The sequence below is a fragment of the Vitis vinifera genome, chromosome 1 (assembly GCF_030704535.1).
Source record: "Vitis vinifera cultivar Pinot Noir 40024 chromosome 1, ASM3070453v1".
In the NCBI taxonomy this organism is placed as follows: Eukaryota; Viridiplantae; Streptophyta; class Magnoliopsida; order Vitales; family Vitaceae; genus Vitis; species Vitis vinifera.
The window spans coordinates 291,155-312,799 of record NC_081805.1 but is presented as its reverse complement, the minus strand read 5'-3'; the positions used below and the strand labels follow the sequence as shown (position 1 = coordinate 312,799).

Here is a 21,645-nt window from a genome sequence, read left to right as displayed (position 1 = left end):
ATTTATATGTATTCCTCTGTGGGAGAAGTAATTGGATATTAAAATTTTAGATACATTATAGAGTTATTTAACATACGAAAAAGCAGCTCATGGTGGAAGAATATATGGGAATAAAGGATGATGATGGGGTAAAGTGCAAGCCACATAACATATACAGAAACATATAAAAAGTATAGATGGGCTTGTTTTGGGGAGACATGGAAAAGAAAAATGGGGAAAGTTGAGAAGGAAGAAAAGGCAGCATTTTCTAAAAGAAAAAGGGAAGTGGAAAAACAATACAAAGCCATTATGTGCAGATCAAATTTTTTTTTTTTTTTTTTTTTTGTGTTAAGAATATAATAATTTTAAAAAAAATAAAATCAACCCCACATTAGACTAAAATATTCAAATTTTTTTTTTTTAGTGTTTCAAGACACAAAGTACATTGGTACATTTGTCAGCATCAGATTTGGACAAGCGTTTATGTAAGTCTCTCTGCACTGTCTTCTTACTCACCCACAAAACACCCCCACCCCCACCAAAAAAATAAATAAATAAATAAATAAAAATAAATAAATAAATGTTGTTACCCAATAATTACACAAATTTAAGCAAATATACGTTTCTTACCTTTTATTTCTCCTTCTCTCTCCTCCGAAACAGAGAAGTTCTAGCAGAAGATCTAGGATAGTGGGACTTTTAGAGAGAGAGAGAGAGTGTGTTTTGGGTTTCACCATCTGAAATTTATCTGAAGGGAGAGAGAGAGAGAGAAGGGAGAAATTTATCTGTGTTTTGTCACGATCATTGGATGCACGTGGAAGGTAAATTCTTCTCATCTTGTTGCAGAATTTATTATAATCAGTAAATGGATTGAAGACTATAAATTTATTATTTTTAGTATTATTAATTGTTTTTGTGGGTGTATATAATATATAATATAGTTTGTGTTGATACCCATCTTCCACCTTCGTCAGTTTCTTCTTTCTCTGCCACCCATCTCTCGTCTTCTTCTCCTTCTTTGTAAGCCTTTTTCTTTTCCCCTTTCTTTTTATATTCTGTTCTGCTCTCTGTTGCAGTTCCAGGAATCTTAGATTGCAGCAATTTTGTTTTTGTGCTCTTTTTTGTGTTTCTGTAATTTTTTTTCCTTTTTTGGGTTGTTGATGAAATGGGATGTGAATTGAGAGAGTTTTTTGATCTGGGTGTGTTTGTATTTGCAGTAGAAGCCATCGTTTTGACAAAAATTGAAGTGATTCGAGGTGTTTTAGCCTCGATCTCTTGTCAATCATCATCTCATCATCACCAACATCAATTTTTCCTTTTTTTTTTTTTTTTTGTTTTAGATTTTGAACTCTATTCATGGCATGATTCATTTGCTGTTGTTGAAGTGTTCTGTTGATTTTGGGTTGGTTTCTTGAATCTTGAATTATAGTACTCAATGATTTTTCCTTGTGTTCTAATCGGTGATGATCTAGATTTTCCTTGTTCCCCTGATTCAGTTTAATGCCCACCAAATATTGGCCGGTTGCTGTTGTTTTATTCTTCTTTGAATTTAGTAGTGGACTGTGAATAGGGTTCCGTTTTATGCTTTTGGGTTCATTTTCTTTGAGCAGTTATTATTGTTCCGTCCAAAGCTTAAAAAAAAAATTTGGGTGATATTGCATTTGTGGAATAATTCAATAATCTGATTCTGTTGGTCCTTTTTTAGTGTTTCTGTTACACAAGGGCTGTCCTTTAAGTTAAGCTTGAGAAAAGAATGGCTCATTCCTGTGTTCACAAAGATAGAGGGGAGTTGAGGATTTATGAAAATTTGAATGAGCTCAGCACCGATTTAGCCGACTATATCGCTGAATTATCAGAGGTCTCGGTGAAAGAGCGAGGTGTCTTTGCCATTGCTTTATCTGGTGGTTCTCTCATTGACTTGATGGGGTATCAATGCTTTGCTTTCCAATGCTTTATTTTGTTTTATATTCTGCTTTATGATTCATTTTTGTATTTGGTTTTAAAATTCCGGTGCAAAGCAGAAAACTGTATGAAGCTCCTTACAACAAGACTGTTGACTGGGCTAAATGGTATATATTTTGGGCGGATGAGCGTGTGGTGGCAAAGAACCATTCTGATAGCAATTATAAGTTAGCAAAAGATGGCCTATTGTCCAAGGTATTAACCTGGACTTCACGTATGCTTTCAATTCCCTTTTGTTCTCCATCTATAATGAAGAAAGGACATGAATTTCCTCCCCTCTCTAATTGAATCAGCATTAATTAACAGATTTTCTTCCTTCTAATTGGGCTATTGGATCCACCTCTAAAATAGAAATTATGATCTATTCAACTTCTAAAAACATCTCCTGTTTGGAGTTTATTCAAGCATTATATGTTGGAGATTTACTTTGAACCCAAATTTGCAGGGAGCATTTGCCTTTTATATTTAGTGACCGATAATATATGCAATTTAATGATCTGGACTTTCCCATTTGGTTTGACATGTTCCCTGTATGACCTAAGATCTTGAAACAATTAACATATGAAAGTAACCTTTCTTGCGGCTGGTTTATGGAATAAAGCCTCTTTTAGGCTTGATTTGAGGTACTTTTAGACATGGTATCTGTGCCATGAACACCAAGGGCTACTTCTTTTTTATTTTTTTTCCCTTTTTACTTTTCTTTTTATACCAAATTTCTTTAATGTTCTTAGCTGTCACATTCTTTAATTCAAGTTAGAAGTTGCTAATTATTTTTTAAGTTTATTTTAATGTATTTACTTTAAAATTTTGGCAGTCCTATTAATCAAGCATTGTGAGTGTAAGCAAAATTGTCACCGTTTGACAGAATAGTTCTTGTATCAGTTTGTTGGTTGGTTACACACGTCTTTGGCAAGAGCATGATTGCTTCAGATGACTTTCATTGTAACATTCTCAACCTCATCTCTTTGGAGAGTTTGCATGTTTTCAAGATAACCTTGGCTTCAGTCCATTTCCTTGCAACCGCTTCTTTTTCTTCATAAACAAAGATGCATGTAGGCTGACTGACACTTGAATACGGCACAAACAAGATACTCACTCCTGATTGGAATTGCTCACTTGAGCACATAATGCTAGAGGACCCTTTTTGGTTGATTGTCTGCTCCTGTCTTAAACCGGCATTTCTTTTAATTGGTTATACATGCATTTTAGATATCCAATACTGTCCAACTTTTCTTACTGAACTCAGCAATGCTTATGTAATAAATCAATGGAATACCCTTCTTGCTTTGCTTTTGAACTATGATTTCTAATTGCAAATTTATTTGGTTGCTTGGAATGAGAAATTATCTACTGTTTAGTTTGATATTTGGGAAATGTAGATCTGGAAAATGATGACTCCCTTCAGTGTTGTGCTTGTAGATCTAAATGCTTTTTGTATGGCAATGCTAAACTTTCTTTGAACTGCAGGGAAGTAGCTTTTCCTATCTCTGAGATGTCACTTTCAGGAAATAAGCTAAATATGTTACCCTAGGTTAATTCACTGACTTCCTTTTCTTTTTTCCTGATTTTGTTTTCCAATGTAATAAATGGAGCCAAAACATGTAATTTTTGTTTTTCCATTTTGACCTTAAACTAGATGTTTCTAAGCAGTGATTCTGTCACGGGACTGGAATTAACTTCAATAACCATTGAGCTAATGGTTAACATCATATGCTGTGTGCATTTGTGTGTGCGTGTGTGTGTGTGAGAGAGAGAGAGAGAGAGAGAAACTCAGTTGGGCCTTATGTCTGAGTCTCAATGAAGACCAACAAAGTTTGATTGGTAAGATATGTAGCCCATTAGCCATGATCTAAGAGGGTGTTGAACAAAATGACTCATCTGAAATCAAACCTGAAACAGTAAACGGGATTGGGTATTGATTAAATATTAATAATCTCCTTGGAGAATCAAATGACCTGCTGAAGTAGGGGTATGTGATATACTATTCATGTCATCTATTTGTTATAAGGTTATAATTTGCACCAACTACTAATGGGCTATTGACAAAGAATATCTTCTAAAATCTTTAACTTCTTTTGATGGGTAGAACATTACTGGAAAGATGGGGATGTTGGATGTGCAGGCTGAGAGGGGTATAATTTGGCTCTTACCAAAAAAAATTTAAATTGAATCATCATTTGCTAGGATTGCAAAAGTTACCCTGTCTTTGTTATTGACTTAATGAGGGATATAAGCAGAGCTGTGAAAATCTTCAGCTCATTATAGGTTCCATTTTAAGTAGCATTTTCTTTATAAAGAATGCTAGACTATAGGCATGGCTGTTGATAATCTATATTTCAAATATGTTAACAAACTTTTTCCTTTGTTGAACATGCATTTCTCCTTTCTTGAAAAATGGGCAAAAAGAAGAAAAAACTTTTGTAGTCTTGATCATGCCCAAGGAGCAGTTTTGTTAAACACTGGACAAAATAGGGCACATGCATGGAAATTTGATGGGATGCACACTTACCCTGAATATTTTAAGAGGAGATGTTTTTGGGTCCACTGTATGCTACATGTAAATGACATGAAATGTTTCATTTTGATTCACCTAGAATTTTGAGCTCATATGTTAGCAGCGTGTCTCCAAATGATATTTTAAAAAATGAGTCATTTGGTTGAAGTCTTAAGATGATCTAAACAAATGGACTCAGTGAGTTAATTGATAAAGAAAATTAAGAAGCTGTGTTCCAAATGTAATGAACACTAGGAGTCATTTGTTCTGCTTCCAAGAATTCTCAGCAGAAAGGGCAGAATTGTTTGTTTATTTCTGTTCTTACTCTTCATTGAAACTGTCATTTGCTTGTGATTTGTTTATATTCTCATGTTTAGATGCATTCAAAATTTACAGGTGCCTGTTGTTCCCAGCCATGTACATTCTATCAATGATACGGTGACAGCAGAGGAAGCTGCTGATGAGTATGGGTTTGCCATACGACAGCTAGTGAAGACCCGCGTCATCAGCGTATCTGATACCAGTGATTGCCCCAAGTTTGATCTCATCCTTCTTGGAATGGGCTCTGATGGACATGTTGCCTCGCTGTTCCCTAATCATTCTGTGCTCGAGGAGAAGGATGAATGGGTAACTTTTATAACTGATTCTCCCAAGCCTCCACCGGAGAGGATTACTTTCACACTGCCCGTCATCAACTCAGCGTCCAATGTGGCTGTGGTCATCACAGGTGGCAACAAAGCAGAGGCCGTACACTTGGCAATTGATGATGTGGGACCTGACTGCCCATCACTGCCTGCGCGGATGGTCCAGCCAACTAAGGGGAAGTTGGTGTGGTTTATTGACAAGCCGGCTGCCCTGAAACTTGATTGCTGTCAATTCTCTGAATAGAGCCAAGTGTGCCTGCATACCTAGTGGAGAGATTCAACATTTGTTGATCCTTTTTTGTCATCCATTTGTTCCCCCCCTTTTTGGCTTTGGGTTAATCTCTCCTTTTTGGCTTTTCTTCCCTCTCTTTTCTAAGGGGGCTGTGGAAGTGTGATTATCCTTTTTGTTTTCTTTTCCTTTTTGTAAGAAGAGGTTAATAAGTTGGGCCCCAATACAAAAAGCCTTTTCTGGTTGTGATTTCATTTGAGAATTGACTCTGAAGCTGGGTGGTCGGTTCCATGAGAAAGCTGGCTGGTGGGATGTCAAAATGCAGGCTCTCTGTCCATAGTGAAAATCATTTTCATGAAATCTAATAGTTCTTTTTCCCTGTTCCTCATTTCCTTTTGCCTTTGTTCTTTAAGTCCAGATTCTATGAACAAATAAATGGAGTTGCTGTTGCCATAGTTTTTGTGTTGACCTGTCATTGCTTATGACCAGTTGATAACCGGATTCTGATATCCAATTATGTCTTACAGCAACATGAAAGAAAGAAAAGAAAAGAAAGCCAGAGCCTTTATTTAGACAAAACATTTGGAAGATGCTCAAGGGAATAGATCACTGCATTGCAATGCGGTCTTTAGCAGTAATAAAGATCTATAGATATTTGTGGATTAAGAAGTGGGTGTTGCATTCATCTCACTAGGGTTGATTAGAGCCTCTAAAATACTCGATACAGCCATCGTTGAGCCACCACCCTGTGCTGAGAGTGAATGTGGGTGTTTAGTGGCTGTTCATTTATGAAACAAATTCTCCTCTGAACTTGATGTCCTTCCACTGATATTGAACTTTAGTTTCTTCACCTGCTCTCCATTATTGCCATCACAATAATATAAAGTACTTCAAATATACCCAGTCTCTTTCAAGAATATGACTACCCTGTAGTGTGTAAGGTTGCACATTCAACAAGGATGCTTTCAACATATACCTAATTGATTATATGCCAACCAAATATAATAGATTATCTTCAGATTTTAAATTAAAGTATTCAATCAGTGATTATCACTAACACAGGAGGAGATGAAACCTGATATTAAAATATCCAATTAGTGACATGGGAAGAAAAGTTGAAGCCAGAGAATCAGTGCGCTGGAATCTGTAAGTTTTCAATTACTCATGCCTGAGTCACAGGTGCTATTGTGACAAATCAAAATTGGTGTTACAAGAGTGGAAGCCACATCCATGAAACCCTATCTGAGAAAAGAAGATAAGGGGAAAAGGAAAACAACTCAGGCTGGCTTTAATTTACAGAGGATGGAAAGATCCCTACCTCTCAAAGGCACATTAGGCACCTATAATGCAATCAGCTACATGAGAACAGTGAGACCATCTTAATCAACTTACAGGTGCTAATGTGCGGTATTCCTTCTCTGTTATCGATCTTATACCATCTTGATCAGGGACCACTTCTTCTTCCACATCTTCTTTAGGAGGGTAGCCACGTTGTCGTGCAAGTAACCATTGGTCTATGACTCCACAATCGATGGCATACCTGATTGAATGCTCCAAGTATCCCTTATCAGTGATGAGATGCGGCTGCACTGTTAACATCCTCATGAGACCTGAAAAATGCCATAAAAAATTAAGTCAGAACTACAGGGGTTTGATTTCAGGAAGAAAACAAGGCCTGATCAATTCACTAACTGCTATCCATTTACCAGCATGTGGATTAATGAACATAAGGCAAAAAGAAATGTTGAGTTCATATCCCCTCTCATGCATGCAAGATTTAATATGTGTGACATAAGTACGTAAACATATCTATCTATATTATTAAGGCAGTTCACTCTTGCTTTCTTTTATTTTGTTTTTCCATGTATATATATTGAAAAACCCTATCCTCTCACTCTCACTCTCATATCCTAGGTGATAATAATCTTGGCTCCCTTCAAATGAATTTTCTCCAGAATCCTCCACTAACCACAAATTTCTTGCCACAGTGATCAATGCTAGACATGACCCAGAAATACGGCAGGGATCACATGGCTAAAGGAAAAAAATCAAAGTGATAATGTTCCACTTGATCTATCATCATGTAATGCCCAAACCACATTTGGCTGCCAATATGGTTCCATTGTTTTCATCATCACAAGGAGAATACCTTGTGATTGCCATTAGTTGGCATGCAATAATAGTAATAATGCAACATCTTCAAAGGTGTGTGCAGAATCAATTATAGATAAAAAAGCATTAATGACCACTACATAGCTTTTAGTGGCCATTTCTGAAATTGTTATAGAAGGGAAGAAATGACAGATGAAAAAAAAACAATGCACGGGCATGAAACTTCTACATAAAACACTACAATTTCAAAGTGCTCATTTTACCAACTCCAAGCAGTGTTGATATTGAAGTGAAACTTACAAACATATTAGCCTGAAAAATCAAATAGAATTTTTTTCCCCACCCTAAGATATGCTTCCCTCAAATCATCCTCCTATATCTTACCAGAACCAACATCAAACAAACCTACATCCCCCCACCCCCACAGCACACACACTAGTGTTTTGGGAAGATTGTTTGATTAAGCTAAGAAGTAACTTTTCACTTAATAAAGATGACATAATAAAGATGTAAAAGTAACTCTGGAAAAGAACATATAGAAATATGATATTGAACTTTCCACACACTGTTATCCAAAAAGAGGGGTGAAAGGAAAATTAAATTAAATTAAATTATTAAATAAATAAATATTGCTTTCCTTAAATTTTAGTGTGCAACTGAGAGATACTTACATTTGGTGCCAAATTGATTGCTAAGCCGAAAGGTTATATTCAGCACTTCCCTAGGTAGAAAATATTTGGTGCAGATAGACTATTAGACCAAACTTTGCATCCATGGAAGCTACTGCACCACATGAAGAGGCCAATCCCAAGCACCATAAAATGTGGGACTAAGTTGCAGAATGTCTTTGAGTCATGTACAGGCTATAGCATCCCTCTAGGGACACATAATGGTGCCCATGAAAGAAAAAGGGAAAAAGGATGTACATAATGGTGGGTTTTCTTTAGGTGGTGTAGCTGCTTCCACAGATGCAGAACTCCTGAGTTTCTACAAGATAGTGCCCACTGCAGTAACCTGGTCTATAACAAGCTAGCAAAGATGAAATAATAAGAAAAGCAGTCTACCTGCGACAATACCATCTCCAGATGCAGACATGTCACAAGTGAAAGGTGTAATGGGTGCATCCTCCATCCCATGAACTGCACCATTTTCCTCCTTTGTATAGAAATGAATCTTAGAAGTCCCATTTGTTACAAACAAAACCTTGAGATTCTCATGCCAAAGAGGTCCAACCACTACTGGATCATAATGAACAAACTTAGAATTGTTGTTATCCTTGGTGTCAAAATTCTCAGTGGACTTGATCCCACATATAAATTCAAGTTCTTGCTTGGTAACCTCAATAATATCTGCAAGATTCCATGCTTGCTGTATGAACTTCTTGGTTTCTTGGCCAGATTGCCAGAGTGGCAACGGAAGATTTAGATCATAAAAGATAACCCCTCCTAGTTTCTTAGAAATTTTGATTGCACGGAATGTTGTTGATGCCATGTTCTGATCAAGCAGGGATGATGTGTTGAAGTAGAACATCTTTGCCTGCATCAATGGTTTTAAAGAGGTTCACAATTGCCTCAAGTAAAACAGAAAGTCAAATAGTTTCTAATCAAAATCATAACCACCCCAAGTACAACGGTGGGTCAGATAGTTTATAATAAAAAAATTTAAGTAAATACCTTGCAAATAAACACAGATGAAGGTGAATAAAAGGTAAACCAAATATTGTTCATTTTACTAAGTCACATATCTTTATAGCTAGTATTAATACCTGAGAAACTGATTATGTATGGTACAAATGAACCAACTTCTCAGTCTATCATGTGTGAAAATGCAGGTCTATGTCTGAATGGTGACTTCTTGAAAAAACACCAGTGACCAAATCCATTTTCCATCCATGCCTACCAGAACCAAAGAAATGGGACTTGGATAATGACCATTAAACAGACAGAAACCTTTGTACAGAAGGTGCAGATCACACCAATCAAGGCCTTCAATTTTAGAATCCGAAAAAAAAGCAAAAAAGACATGGACAAGAGTGAGCAGCAGTTATTTTCATCATGGGATGGACAGAAAAAACGCAAATCCTGAATTGATAAAATCATCTGACTATGCAAACCTTGGTAGATAAATACAAATAAAATGGTAAAACTCAACATGCAGCAATCCATATCATGTAGATGATTCATTATCCAATTTTTAATAATGATGGATTCATGGATAAAGCCATGGGATATCCAACAACTATAACAGAATTACTTATGAGTTCTTTCATCTTCCATTTAACAAATTAGTTTCAAGTGTGAATCAAATTAAATAACGGGAGTGATATGTTACGAATTAATAAAAATCAGATACAGCTACAAAAGGCCAAGGACAATGAATAAGTTTCAAAACCTTATTTTTGTCACAGAACAGAAACTTCTCACCTCCCTCAGCACATCAATATTGATCTCAGACCTTGACAAAGAATCCTCAGCACATGGTTTGACACAAGTCATTTTCAAGCCCCCCCTCCTTCCAATCTTCATTTGTGATACTGCTGTTGCCTTTTTACCATCAATACAAACAGATCGAGTTTGAACATTGCTCACATTCATATAATATAGCATAGTCTGACCGAAGTCATCATCCCCGAGTTTTCCCATGAAGGCTACCTTACCACCTAAGCTTGCAAGAGCTACTGCAACACTACCTGCAGATCCACCAGGAGCCCGAACAAATTTTTCTGGGTTCCAAAATGTATCCTTCATTCTTTCATGGATTTCATGGTCTATAAGTCTGTTGGCTGGTCTTCCTGACGGCACAAAAGCATGTTGAGCAGCTCCAAAGCAACAAACAAGAGGAGGCCAACCATATGTGGAGCTAATATCTTCATCATCTTTTCCAAGATCTAGGTCTTCCTCCTCTTCATCCTCCACCTTTGCAGTGAATGTGGAACCTTCGTGATCACTAAGGTCAGTCTCACCACCTTGATCTTCTATGTTGTCAACCTTCTTTGTAGTCTTCCTTCGTGTCCTCACCTTCTTCTCAATTCTCTCTTCCATGATGCCAGTAGAACTAGAGGCAGCTGAGAATTATGGAGTGACAAGTTTTGCCCTTGTAAGTAGATCCAAATCAAGAGTGAGCATAAAGGGTTTACCAAATAAAATGGAAAAATTTACCTTTCCTTCGAGTCCTTCGTGGGGTTTTCTTGGAAGCGTCACTTGATGCAGATGGAGTATTGACTACCACTTCTGTAACATCACTCTTCACTGACAACTCAGAATTCTCCTCTGGGGTGTCAGGTACTGCCTTTTTTCTACTTCGTGTAGGAGATTGTTTGGATTTCTTCTTTACAACAACTGGTTCTTCAGTTACTGCCAAGGACTCCACAATTTTTTTCTTAGACACAGCTGTAAGTTCCCATCTATTCTGCAGTCGAATATCCTGAATTTGCATCAAGTTCAATGATGTGTAAAGGGGTAAATTCGAGTGCCACCTGCATATGCAAAGAGACAGTGAGTCGGCCAAGTTAGAAAAGACTATTGTGGAGTGTGGTAGAAACTATGGGGTTCTCAGTTCTCTTTCTAGCAGAAAAAATTGGATTCTTCTCAAAGCTTCTATATCTCCATCATCTGGACCACAAAAGAAATGCCTAACCAGGCAACGCCCAGTTGAAGTCTTGGGCCATGTTTGGCTGGTGGGAATAAGAAAATTGGAATGTATAATACTATTGACTCCGCAATGGAAATGGCTTTTGCAATTCCCATTCTTATGGTTGGATATAACAGAAATTAGGGGGTGGGCAACTAAATAATAATTTCACTGACTCTTCATTCCTTTAATTTCTTTGCAATCAAATGAAAATTTTCACTTTCTCACCAACCAAACTACACAAACATGAAAATAAATGAAAGTTTCATTCTCTCCCTTTCCTCCACTTTCTTGGTTACCAAACCAAATCTCAGCTTTCAAGTCAACAAGTGCACAAAACAAAAAATAACAAACAGTTTTGTTTTCTCTTCCTTTCCATCATTTTCCTAAAAATGAAACAAAAAAACCCCCTCTTTCACAATGACCAATTCAGGAAAAAGAGAAAATTACAACAAAAGAACTTCATTTTCTATTGGCTTCCTCCATTTTCTCAGCAACCAAACAAAAAATTGTTAAACTTTCTTTGTGACCAAAATGCTAAAATGGGGTCGATGTCAAGTTCATGAGGCTTAAAACCTCTTCCTTTTTTGCTTCATGCTGCAAGCATTGCGAATCAGAATACCAGTTGGGTGCAATGGATGAATTATCCACCACAGCTGAATGGACAAATGGCCTGGAATAAAGCATTCATTAGTACTTTGGATCACGTATTTCAGACCACATAATGCATCCAATCCCACCAAAACAAAGGTACCCTTTAGCCCAATTCACGCAACAGACTGAGATAAAAACTAACGAAAAACAGCTTTGGTCTTCAATTACTGCTTTATACCCCATCATACGGTGGCCCTCAAATCTATAATTAACATATCCTATTATGAGAAAGAGGGGGGATTCGTTTTCACATGCAACTTGAGGTGTGCCAACTGAAAAGATCATCCAACAAGTTTTTGAAATTTAGCGACTTTTCACAAATACCCATTAAGCTCTGATCCCTTAAAAGATACTTCTACATTCACTACATCAATACAGATACACATAGAGAGAGAAGGTAGAGAGAGAACCTGGGTAGAGAGAGAAATTGTGTGAAGGAGAGAGAAGCCATTGAGAGAAAGGAAGAGAGCTATCCACCCAAACAGGTGGAGGGTTTAAGACTCTGTAAGCGGGAGGGGATGAGGGTTTTTCATTTTTCATTTTTATTTTTATGTTTTTTGAGCTTTTTGTAAACAAAATAAATAGCTAAATAGACAGAAAGGCCACTTCTTTACATCAAAACTCACAAAATGCCATTAGCCAAGAAACGGTGTCGTTTTTGTGACCCCAATCCGCCCTCCTCTTTCACCTTCCCACATCCTCGACCGCCAGTCTCTCTCCCTCGCCGGTGCGCCCCTCTCTCTCTCTCTCTCTCTCCCTCTCTCTCTCTTCCTTTGATTTTGTTATTTTCAGATCTTCCATGAGAAAGTCTATTTTTTTTTTTTTTTTACTTAATCCAAAAAATTTTGTTAGTTTCAGTTGTTTGTTTGTCTTCAGTTTATTTCATATATTTCCTTTTTTTTCCCCTGAATTTTGTTGGGTACTGAGAAAATGTAAATGTTTGCTAGTTTTGAGTTTTGTTTGGTTCTGTAGAATGCATGATGCTTGAATGATAAACTGTCCCAAAGATTATTTGTTGAATGATGCATGCATCTGTTTGATGAAAAGCCAAGCAAATTACTTTTGATAAAAAAAGAAAAAAAAAGATCATGTCATTTTTATGAATCTGAAAAAGGGTTTTCACCAAAACAGGTTTCTACTACCATGCTTAAAGTAGCATTCTTAATATACAATTCTGACCAGTAGGGCTTGTGATTAAAGAGTAGGATAAAGGATAAGAAACTCTTGAATTGATGCAGTGTTGCTGATGTAGTGTGACTATAAGTCTAACCACATCCTTGGTCCTTGGAAAAAATGAAGGAAAATGTGAGGGAGGAAAGAAAATAGGAGAGAAAATGTAGAGGAATATGAAAAATAGATTTAAGGTTAACTAATTATTTTTATATGCTTCTTTTAATTATTAAAAATGAATAAGTTTCTAATTAATTTTAATTATATCTGGTTTTCTTTGTATTTTTCATGGTAAACTAAACATGAGAAAGTCGTTTTCTTCAGCATTTTTTCCCCTTTTCTTAGTACTTTCCTGGAATCATTTGCCTCTCTTTTGTGAAGTGTGAGCCTATCTAATTCATCTTATCGATCATCTCTTTGTCTATTATGTGATTGTAGTGTTCAGTGCACAAACTGACAAGGTGGCAGAGAACCGAGTTCTGCTTTGAATTGTTGTTAAGATACTCCTAATATGAACATTTTCAAGCAGCTAGCTTCCACCAGATGTGGGTTTAATGGTGGAATGAAGTCTTGTAGAGGTAATAACTATTCACTTGAACTAGCTTTGGATAATACCATGCGATGTTTAGACCCTGAGCTGTGCTGTTTTAAGGCAGTAACATGATAGAAAACTCAGGACCTGCATTCAGATACTAGTTTGCGAGTGAAATCAATGTGGTTTTTTTATAGTCTGTTAAATTAAGTTTCATAATTTTAAGGTTGTTCTACTCATAGAACAATAGATTAGATGACTTGTGTAAAGGTTAACAAAGTTGGTTGGTTCCATATATGAATATGGCCACTGTTGTATAATCTGAACAAAACCAGGTCTTGGTGTTGGACATCCCCAACTGCCAGTGGTTTGCATAAGCTGTAAACTTGTGTTGCACCTTGTATTTTCCTATGAAGAGTTCTTCACAAGACCAGCAGGACCAGGACTGCATCTCTTACTATAGCACACAAGGCATAAGTAGTTAGTAATGATTGCATCAAAGGTTACCCATGCTGCTTCCCTGATTCTTGTTCTGATCTTCTTTGCAGCAACATGTGTCTCTCTCCTCCATTCATCCTCAGGTACATCGGTGGAAGTACATTCCCAAGACCAGGAAGTAGTAATTGCTCTAGGAAGCAATGTGGGCAATAGAGTTGACAATTTCAATGAGGCCTTGCAGCTAATGAAGAAGTCAGGCATGCACATAACTAGACATGGATGTTTGTATGAGACAGAGCCTGTCTATGTGACTGATCAACCTCTCTTTCTCAACTCTGCTGTTAGAGGTATTACAAAACTTGGTCCCCATGAACTACTCAGAGTTCTGAAGAAAATTGAAAAGGATATGGGTCGGACTGATGGAATAAGGTATGGTCCGAGACCAATTGACCTGGATATTTTGTTCTATGGGAAGTTCAGGGTTAACTCTGAGATTCTTACCATCCCCCATGAAAGAATTTGGGAGAGACCTTTTGTGATGGCCCCATTGATGGATGTAATGGGATCAGCTATGGAGAGTGATACGGTTGCATCCTGGCATTCTTTTTCAAAACTTAGTGGGGGACTATTTGAGTCATGGGAGAAACTTGGTGGCGAATCCCTCATTGGAAAGAACGGGTTGAAAAGGGTTTTACCCACTGGAAATGTTTTATGGGACTGGTCACTGAAAACCTCTATGATGGGTATCCTTAATCTGACCCCAGATAGTTTTAGTGATGGAGGGAAGTTCCAGTCTGTGGAGGCTGCAGTTTCTCAGGTCCGCTTGATGATCTTAGAAGGGGCAGATATTATTGATATTGGTGCACAGTCCACACGCCCAATGGCATCTAGGCTTTCAGCTCAAGAGGAATTAGATAGGTTAATCCCTGTCTTGGATGCTGTTCTAAAGATGCCTGAGGTAGAGGGGAAGCTGTTATCTGTGGATACTTTTCATTCTGAAGTTGCTTCAGAAGCAATTGGCAAGGGAGCTCATATTGTAAATGATGTATCTGCAGGACAGCTAGATCCTAACATGCTTGATGTTGTTGCCAGCCTTAAGGTTCCATATGTTGCTATGCACATGAGGGGGAACCCATCTACCATGCAGAATAGCGAGAACCTGCAATACGATAATGTTTGCGAGCAGGTTGCCTCTGAGTTATACTTGCGAGTTAGAGATGCTGAATTATCTGGTATTCCAGCCTGGAGGATAATTATTGACCCTGGAATTGGATTCTCAAAGAACACTGAACATAATTTGGACATTCTCATGGGGTTGCCAAACATACGAATGGAGCTTGCAGGGAAGAGTTTGGCTCTCTCTCATGCTCCTATGTTGATTGGACCCTCGAGGAAGAGATTTTTAGGTGATATTTGTGCTCGCCCTGCTGCAGCTGAGAGAGACCCTGCAACCATTGCTGCTGTGACTGCTGGGGTTTTGGGCGGTGCAAACATTGTTAGGGCACATAATGTCAAAGATAATTTAGATGCTGTGAAGCTCTGTGATGCAATGGTGAAGCGTGAGAGATCTCAGGCATGATTTAACATAGGATTTTGCATTTAATTCTCCTTACCTTGGTCAGAGGCTACTACAATGCAAAAACAAACAAGTATGAGCAAAGCAGGGAGAACCGAGGTTATTTCATAGACCTCCAGCCAGTGATCGATGGAAGAGCTTTGCGGTGGCCATTTTTCTTTCTGTAAACATGCTGTTGTAAACTCTCAAAAAAAGGTGCACATGTTTTCCTAAACTTTTATTCTTTCCCCTTCCTGTCTTTGCAAAACTGGTTAAAAATTTTTGTTGAGGAATTGAACTCTAATCGATCCTTGATATGTTTATGCTTCTGTTGTTGCAATTCCTGTATAGCTTCTGTTGACAAGTGTGAGATGGCATGCAGACAGGAAGTTCAGAGAGGAGCAGATGAATTTGCTACAGTTGATAAAAACTAGAAGGGGGGCCCGTTTCAGTTCCTTATAAGACAAGAATTGCCGGGAACCGCAACTGAAACCCTGGCCCCGTTGATTCTTGTTAGCAGCTATATCCGAGCACAGTTGTAATTCTCTACTGATAGTCTCAGATGAAATGCATTATTAGTAATATGGTCTTGTTCAAGATTATTTCTATACTAGTTTTAAGATTATTAGCAAACATGTCAGCCACCAATTCCCAGTTTTAAGATTGAAACTGCTATAATCGAAAATCCATGCTGAAGGTACAAATAAACACAGGCACAGTGTCCATCAACCTCTCATGCGTCGGACTTTCTCTCATTTATTCTTTGTATGAATGACCAGCATAGGTCAATCCATCTTCATTCCCATATCAAAGAATTTCTGAATTAAGAATAATGGAAGCTCTCTTAATTACCATCATTTTAATTATTCAAAATTTGTGATGACAAATAATAGTATGATTCAGGGCGAGAGGGGAGTTAAATTGCTTTACTTCTTCCGCATAAACAAGAAGCCAGCCACCACAGAGATGCCAACTATGGCTACAGAAACAGCCCAGTATTGTTTTGTCAAGTTCAAGAGCTTCTGAGCAACATCTGTTTGTTGTTTCTTGTCAGAGATTTTAAGTTCTGGAATAGCTGGGGAAGACATATCAAGCTCCCCAACACAAAAGCTCTTCATAAGCTCCCTTGCATCATTGCTATGCCCAGCATCCTCAAAATCATCGGTGGCATCTTTCCCTTCAATTAAAGTTACAAGCACCAAGTTATTTCAAGAATTTACATCTATTAACTTGTTAAGATGATGGTTTGGGCTGATTGCTCTAGAGTTAAGCCTAGTGAGAAAATTGTCCATAGGAAAGCATTAGAAAAATACCAGTTGTAGCAAGGATCACATCATCTCCACCAGGGTGTTCATCCAAATAAGTTGTCACATCATATACCTGGACTCAGCGAAAAAAAAGGAAAAAGAAAACAAAAAGCCACTGTCAAATACCAAAAAAACACACAAAGATGATGATTATGATGATGAAGACATTCTTATGTACTATAACCAAGATTTGAAACATTTCATCTTTCTTTGTTCCAAGGGATTTCAAAGAAGATAACAACATCTATTACTTACCAAAAGAAATATTATCTACAAAGATCCTGACATTCTGAAGCTATAAGTATAATCTTTTCACCTAGTAAAGTCCCAGTCATCAAAATAACAAACCACAAGAGAAATTGAGCAAGAATTGAAGTCTGGCACCAATCTGGTCTCTCCCGTTGTCACTTCTTTCCTCCCCATTATGCCAACATGAACATGCTCCTTCTATCTATGGTCACCCATTAAGAAATATTCTGTTTTAGCTCTTTTTACTATTTGATAAAGTAAGTCCCTTCCTCCTGGAAACTAACTCCCATGTTGCATGCAGTCTGATTCCACTTTTCCAAGCATAACACAGCACAGTGGGCAGACTACACAACTCAATTTTATATGAATCTAATGTGCATACCTATAACAGATGATTAATTTGTAAATAACAACTAACCAACTATATGGCATAATGCCTAGTTCACTAATTTGCCTCAAAAGGAAAAACTAACCACACTCCACATGATAGATTACATTAGATTTTTTATCAGATGCAACAAAAATTTCATTGATTAAAGATCGAAAAGGGCATGAAGGATGAAATCAGTGTTTCAAAAGGCTATTGAGGCTTACTCCTTGAGCCTCACCTTAAGGCAAGGCTATGTAAATTAGTCTCAAGGCTATAGCCTCAATAGAGGGTAACTGAGGCTTAAGCCTCATCTGATTGAGGCTTATAGCTTTAAGGTTATAGACTTGAGGTTATTGAGGCTCAAGCCTCAAATATTCAAAAGGTTTTAATGGGTTTAGGGCCTTTATTCGCTTTTTGAATACATTTGTTAAGAGGTTTAAGCTTGTAGTGACTTGTGCTTCTTCAAGGTTTTGGTGTAGATTTATAAGTTTTGTCTTACATCCAAGATTAGGGTTTAACCTTTTAAAAAGTAAGGCCTTAGTTGACTACCAATTAATCCTTTAAATGGAAATGAAAGGAAAAGATTGGGAAGAAGAAATAAAAGAATTGTTGGTCATTATAGTGATCGAGATTATATATAATCATTATCTTATTATTGATGGATAAAGGAAAAAGATCACTATAATTAATGGATAAAGAAGAAAAATTGATCGACATTGACATTGACATTGATGGAGAGGATAATAGAGCAATTAGATATAATTATGATTCATTAGAGGTTCCTAACAGTAATAATGATGATAGTTTTGAAGATTATTTGATAAATGCATGCAAGAGAGTTTAAAAAGACAAACTAAATTAGAAGCTATTGAAAATAACATAAAATTAATTTGATTATTATACATTGTATGGTTTTCTTATTATTTAATTTTCATGTGATTTTATTAGTATCTTTCTAATTTTTAAGATTTTTTTACTTTTCTTATTATTAAAGTTGAGGCTTACGCCTTGTTTAGCCTCGAGGCTTACGCTTCGCCTAAGTTGGGAAAAACACCTCAAGACCGCCTTTAGCCATTTAAAACATTGGATGAAACAGTCCTTCAAGAAAGAAAACCAGGAAACCAGAATACAACCACAAAGTGCAGTTGAAATGCGAGGAGACAAGGACGATCAACAACACTTAAAAACAAATGAAGATCCAACATGAATCAAAGCACAGCACTTAGCTCAGGGAGGTAACTCTGCAACAAACACCTCCAGCAAAGAAGCACCTAACTTAGCAAGCCAATCAGGCTTTTGGTTACCAAGTGAGAGATCACCACTAAAGATCAAAAATTTTATGCAGCCATCTGTCCCACTTGGAGGGACTTCATGGAGAAATCTAGAACCACATTTCCTCCACCATCCTGGAAAAGTCCACCAATACACTTTGGTTCAGGATCGGCTAAAAAACAACCATCAAAAGTGAAGTTTCATTAACCCAGGATAGGAGTTTTCCACACAGCTTCCATTTCCCCAATCGTCCCACTGGAGTGATGGATGAACCTCAAACTTAAAATGATCATATTAACCATGGTATTGGTGTCTGAAAACTCTGAAGTGACTGACACCCAAAGGGAAAAGAGTAAAGTAAACTGAGCCCCATAACGAAACAACTGGCCTTCCTTTATCCTTAAATATTCATACATGTCCCTCTAACCATCCAATCGTGTTTCCATAACAGTAACCATTTGGACTACAAAAAATGGAGGTTACAAAGATTGACTAACCTAATATTTAGGCAAACTATTCCAAAGAAAAGCATCATGATTGGATTTCAATTGCACAATTTCCCAAATATAATTTACCGATTTCACTGTTCACCTCGTAACATGTAGCATTAGAGCACAAAATCTGATAATAATACCAATAGGCAGTTACAAATAAACATTGAAAATCTAAACTAGAACAAGGTTTTCCAAGATGGAATTCAAAGGAACCAGAAGAAACTAGTCTAATTATATAACAAAACTGAGGATTCATCCTTATGTAAATTGAGTACAAGTATCAATTGTGTAGATTTACAGAAGCTATTTTCAAGATTACACAAATATCCATAGCATGTAGGACACTCTCCTTACACAAATATCCATAAAGGAGAACCTTAGAATTCACACCAACCCAAGCAATAGAAAGGCTAGAGGTAATAGGCTAGAACTATTATTTGAGCCAAGGAAACCACCTTTTACTCCCTTCTTTTAATAATAATTAATTAAGGTTAAGTTTTGTTGTACTTTTATTTCCTTTTTTTTCATTTCGAAGTAGATATATGAAATTTTTTTCCCCCATAAAAATATGTCTAATAACTATAGTCATGTTTGGTTCTGCTCTTCGCAAACAGTCTTCAAGAATAGGCTTTTGAAAATAAGAAGACAAAACAATTTGGTTAAGCAATTAGAGAACAGTTTTCAGAAAACAAATAACAATAAAAATTTGTTTGGTTTTACCAGCTGAATACATTATAAGGATCAATAAAAGAACAAATAAACCAGCAGAGGATTGGAGTGTTGACATATGAATCCGATATTGTGTGATAATAATAACAATAATTAAAAAAAAAAAAACATTGGGTGCATCCTTCAATTAAATTGAAGGAGTTTGTACAAAAACAATTGGATGAAGGAACATGATATCTGGAATAAGTTAATTTCAAGCCGTAAACATTGTAACTAATTTTCCTTTTTTTTTTTTTTGTTTTATAAATTAAGGGCATTTTATACACTACACCTTTGATAACATATCTACATCCCAACTATATATTCAAGTGATTTACAACTCATAGGCATCATAAAACAGGTATATGAGAAACTCCTACATGAACAAGCAACATGCCAGCAAATTTGGGTCTAAAAATCATTCATTTATATAAATAGTTCAAAAATCACGAACGGTAAGAAAAAGGAATTTGTTCATGTTAGAGAAAAGAAAACGTATGTTGTAAATGTGAGATCCTTCAAAATAGTTAATAGTTTGGGATTGTCAATTGGGCAAAACTAAGATTCAAAACCACCTAAAAATTTGCAAAAACTTTTAGCACAAGGCTATTAATCCATCAAATGCTACAGCCTCATCTATTAACAGTATCCCAAATCATACAATCTAAAACAATGATAGTGAAACTATTCAACCGCCCATAATAGATCTAAATCTCTAAATGATTCATAAATTAAAAAAATGAAACCAGGTGCAAGCATATAAAGCAAACTAAGCATAGGAGAAGAATAGAACACATCTATCTGCATTAAATAAATAAAACCCATAATATCAGTGCAAAAAAAAAAACAAACAAACAAGAAATTACACATCCACAAAGAGATAAAACCCAATACATCAAAGGTACGAAACCCATTAAAGATCCATAGTTAGAACAGGTGAAAAGGAGAAGAATAGCAGGAAAAAGAAGAAGACCTTGCCATCGATGACGACCCAACAGTCGTCCTTGGAGTTGTGGAGAGAGGCCTCTTGCATGGAGAAGAGCTTTGTGAGAGTGGGCATTGTTTTCTCTTCCCCTTGTCAACACTCGTCTCTTCCTATTGGTTTTGTCCAGCGAAAGCCGCGGCCTCTCTGAAATCAACAGAAGCCGGGCGTTTTCAAAAGGGCGTGGGCGTGCCCTAAGCTCCTAACCTCTGTCTCTATTTATTATTTAACCATGGTTTCCCATTTGGGGTTTAAAGGTTTTTATTTTTTAAAATTTAAATTACTTAAAAATTAAAAATAATTTATTGTAACGAGAAATAATTTTTAAATTTTATATGTATAAATTAAAATTTAATTAATAAATTCTGATCCCATTTGGATTTGACCCACAACAGGCACACAACAAAACCAACTTGATCAAAAGTTTGGGCTTTAGCCCTTTAAAATTTTTAATTAACTCTTCATAAATGTTTGAAATCATTTTTCATTACACATCTTATTACCAAAAATAATTTTTTTTAAAAAAATTTCTATCCAAACATGATTTTTTATACATATCAATAAGCTGGGTGGGTCCTCTTGGCTTGGGTATGGACTGGGCTCAAGCTGCCGTTAACTGGGCCAACCCAAGCCTTGGGCCTAGCTGGGCTAGACAAGAAATTTATTTCCTAATCGAAGCTCGATCCTAAGCCCATGAATTTAATAAAATTTGATTATTTAGGCCCTAGTCTAGACACAAATTTCTCAAAAAATAAAAATTAATTAATCTTGAGGAATGGTACTGTATAGTCTCCATTTTGTCATCTCATTCTGATCTTGAGTGTTTGATTGTTTTATTTGTGCATTATATGCTTTATCAAATGT

The 21,645-nt window shown here is 36.7% G+C and overlaps 4 protein-coding genes across 8 annotated transcripts; 2 read left to right on the top strand and 2 right to left on the bottom strand.

The window, feature by feature from the left end:
• The first annotated feature begins 526 nt into the window (after positions 1–526).
• Positions 527–5,696, top strand: LOC100245849 (probable 6-phosphogluconolactonase 1). 2 transcript variants are annotated; one of them, XM_002264333.4, is made up of 4 exons: positions 527–800; positions 1,685–1,905; positions 2,001–2,136; positions 4,832–5,696. In XM_002264333.4, exons 2-4 carry the CDS (start codon positions 1,733–1,735, stop codon positions 5,321–5,323), a joined length of 801 nt encoding a protein of 266 aa, XP_002264369.1. In that variant the 5' UTR covers positions 527–800; positions 1,685–1,732; the 3' UTR covers positions 5,324–5,696. The 2 variants fall into 2 exon arrangements, with proteins under 2 accessions (XP_002264369.1, XP_002264324.1); XM_002264288.4 differs by lacking the exon at positions 527–800 and adding an exon at positions 872–999.
• Positions 5,697–6,441: 745 nt separating this feature from the next.
• Positions 6,442–12,251, bottom strand: LOC100247573 (fructokinase-like 2, chloroplastic). 2 transcript variants are annotated; one of them, XM_010651651.3, is made up of 6 exons: positions 12,115–12,251; positions 11,627–11,723; positions 10,579–10,895; positions 9,844–10,484; positions 8,485–8,956; positions 6,442–6,918 (listed from the first exon to the last, which is right to left on the bottom strand). In XM_010651651.3, the coding sequence occupies exons 1-6, from the start codon at positions 12,242–12,244 to the stop codon at positions 6,692–6,694; spliced, it is 1,884 nt and encodes a 627-aa protein (XP_010649953.1). In that variant the 5' UTR covers positions 12,245–12,251; the 3' UTR covers positions 6,442–6,691. The 2 variants fall into 2 exon arrangements, with proteins under 2 accessions (XP_010649953.1, XP_002273674.2); XM_002273638.5 differs by lacking the exon at positions 11,627–11,723 and having other exon boundaries at positions 12,115–12,247.
• Positions 12,252–12,327: 76 nt separating this feature from the next.
• LOC100252672 (folate synthesis bifunctional protein, mitochondrial) lies at positions 12,328–16,032 on the top strand. 3 transcript variants are annotated; one of them, XR_002029933.2, is made up of 4 exons: positions 12,328–12,431; positions 13,313–13,452; positions 13,955–15,615; positions 15,782–16,032. XR_002029933.2 is itself a non-coding variant. In XM_059737190.1 (2 exons), exons 1-2 carry the CDS (start codon positions 13,386–13,388, stop codon positions 15,421–15,423), a joined length of 1,536 nt encoding a protein of 511 aa, XP_059593173.1. In that variant the 5' UTR covers positions 12,420–13,385; the 3' UTR covers positions 15,424–16,032. The 3 variants fall into 3 exon arrangements, 1 of the variants encoding a protein (XP_059593173.1); XR_002029931.2 differs by having other exon boundaries at positions 15,751–16,032; XM_059737190.1 differs by having other exon boundaries at positions 12,420–13,452; positions 13,955–16,032.
• Positions 16,033–16,222: 190 nt separating this feature from the next.
• Positions 16,223–21,015, bottom strand: LOC100250986 (cytochrome b5). The gene is made up of 3 exons (XM_002264139.5): positions 20,773–21,015; positions 16,713–16,779; positions 16,223–16,576 (listed from the first exon to the last, which is right to left on the bottom strand). The coding sequence occupies exons 1-3, from the start codon at positions 20,857–20,859 to the stop codon at positions 16,326–16,328; spliced, it is 405 nt and encodes a 134-aa protein (XP_002264175.1). The 5' UTR covers positions 20,860–21,015; the 3' UTR covers positions 16,223–16,325.
• Positions 21,016–21,645: the final 630 nt, after the last annotated feature.

Excerpts from the sequence above, each read along its gene's own strand:
- LOC100245849 (XM_002264333.4), top strand. The coding sequence starts at position 1,733 with ATGGCTCATTCCTGTGTTCACAAAGATAGAGGGGAGTTGAGGATTTAT. Across the intron at positions 1,906-2,000 it reads TCTCTCATTGACTTGATGGG|AAAACTGTATGAAGCTCCTT; the intron begins GTATCAATGCTT and ends GGTGCAAAGCAG. Across the intron at positions 2,137-4,831 it reads AAGATGGCCTATTGTCCAAG|GTGCCTGTTGTTCCCAGCCA; the intron begins GTATTAACCTGG and ends CAAAATTTACAG.
- LOC100247573 (XM_010651651.3), bottom strand. The coding sequence starts at position 12,244 with ATGAAAAATGAAAAACCCTCATCCCCTCCCGCTTACAGAGTCTTAAAC. Across the intron at positions 10,896-11,626 it reads ATGAAGCAAAAAAGGAAGAG|GTGGCACTCGAATTTACCCC; the intron begins GTTTTAAGCCTC and ends TTGCATATGCAG. Across the intron at positions 10,485-10,578 it reads ACGAAGGACTCGAAGGAAAG|CTGCCTCTAGTTCTACTGGC; the intron begins GTAAATTTTTCC and ends CATAATTCTCAG.
- LOC100252672 (XM_059737190.1), top strand. The coding sequence starts at position 13,386 with ATGAACATTTTCAAGCAGCTAGCTTCCACCAGATGTGGGTTTAATGGT. Across the intron at positions 13,453-13,954 it reads TGGAATGAAGTCTTGTAGAG|CAACATGTGTCTCTCTCCTC; the intron begins GTAATAACTATT and ends TCTTCTTTGCAG.
- LOC100250986 (XM_002264139.5), bottom strand. The coding sequence starts at position 20,859 with ATGCCCACTCTCACAAAGCTCTTCTCCATGCAAGAGGCCTCTCTCCAC. Across the intron at positions 16,780-20,772 it reads GGGTCGTCATCGATGGCAAG|GTATATGATGTGACAACTTA; the intron begins GTCTTCTTCTTT and ends CGCTGAGTCCAG. Across the intron at positions 16,577-16,712 it reads TGTGATCCTTGCTACAACTG|GGAAAGATGCCACCGATGAT; the intron begins GTATTTTTCTAA and ends CTTTAATTGAAG.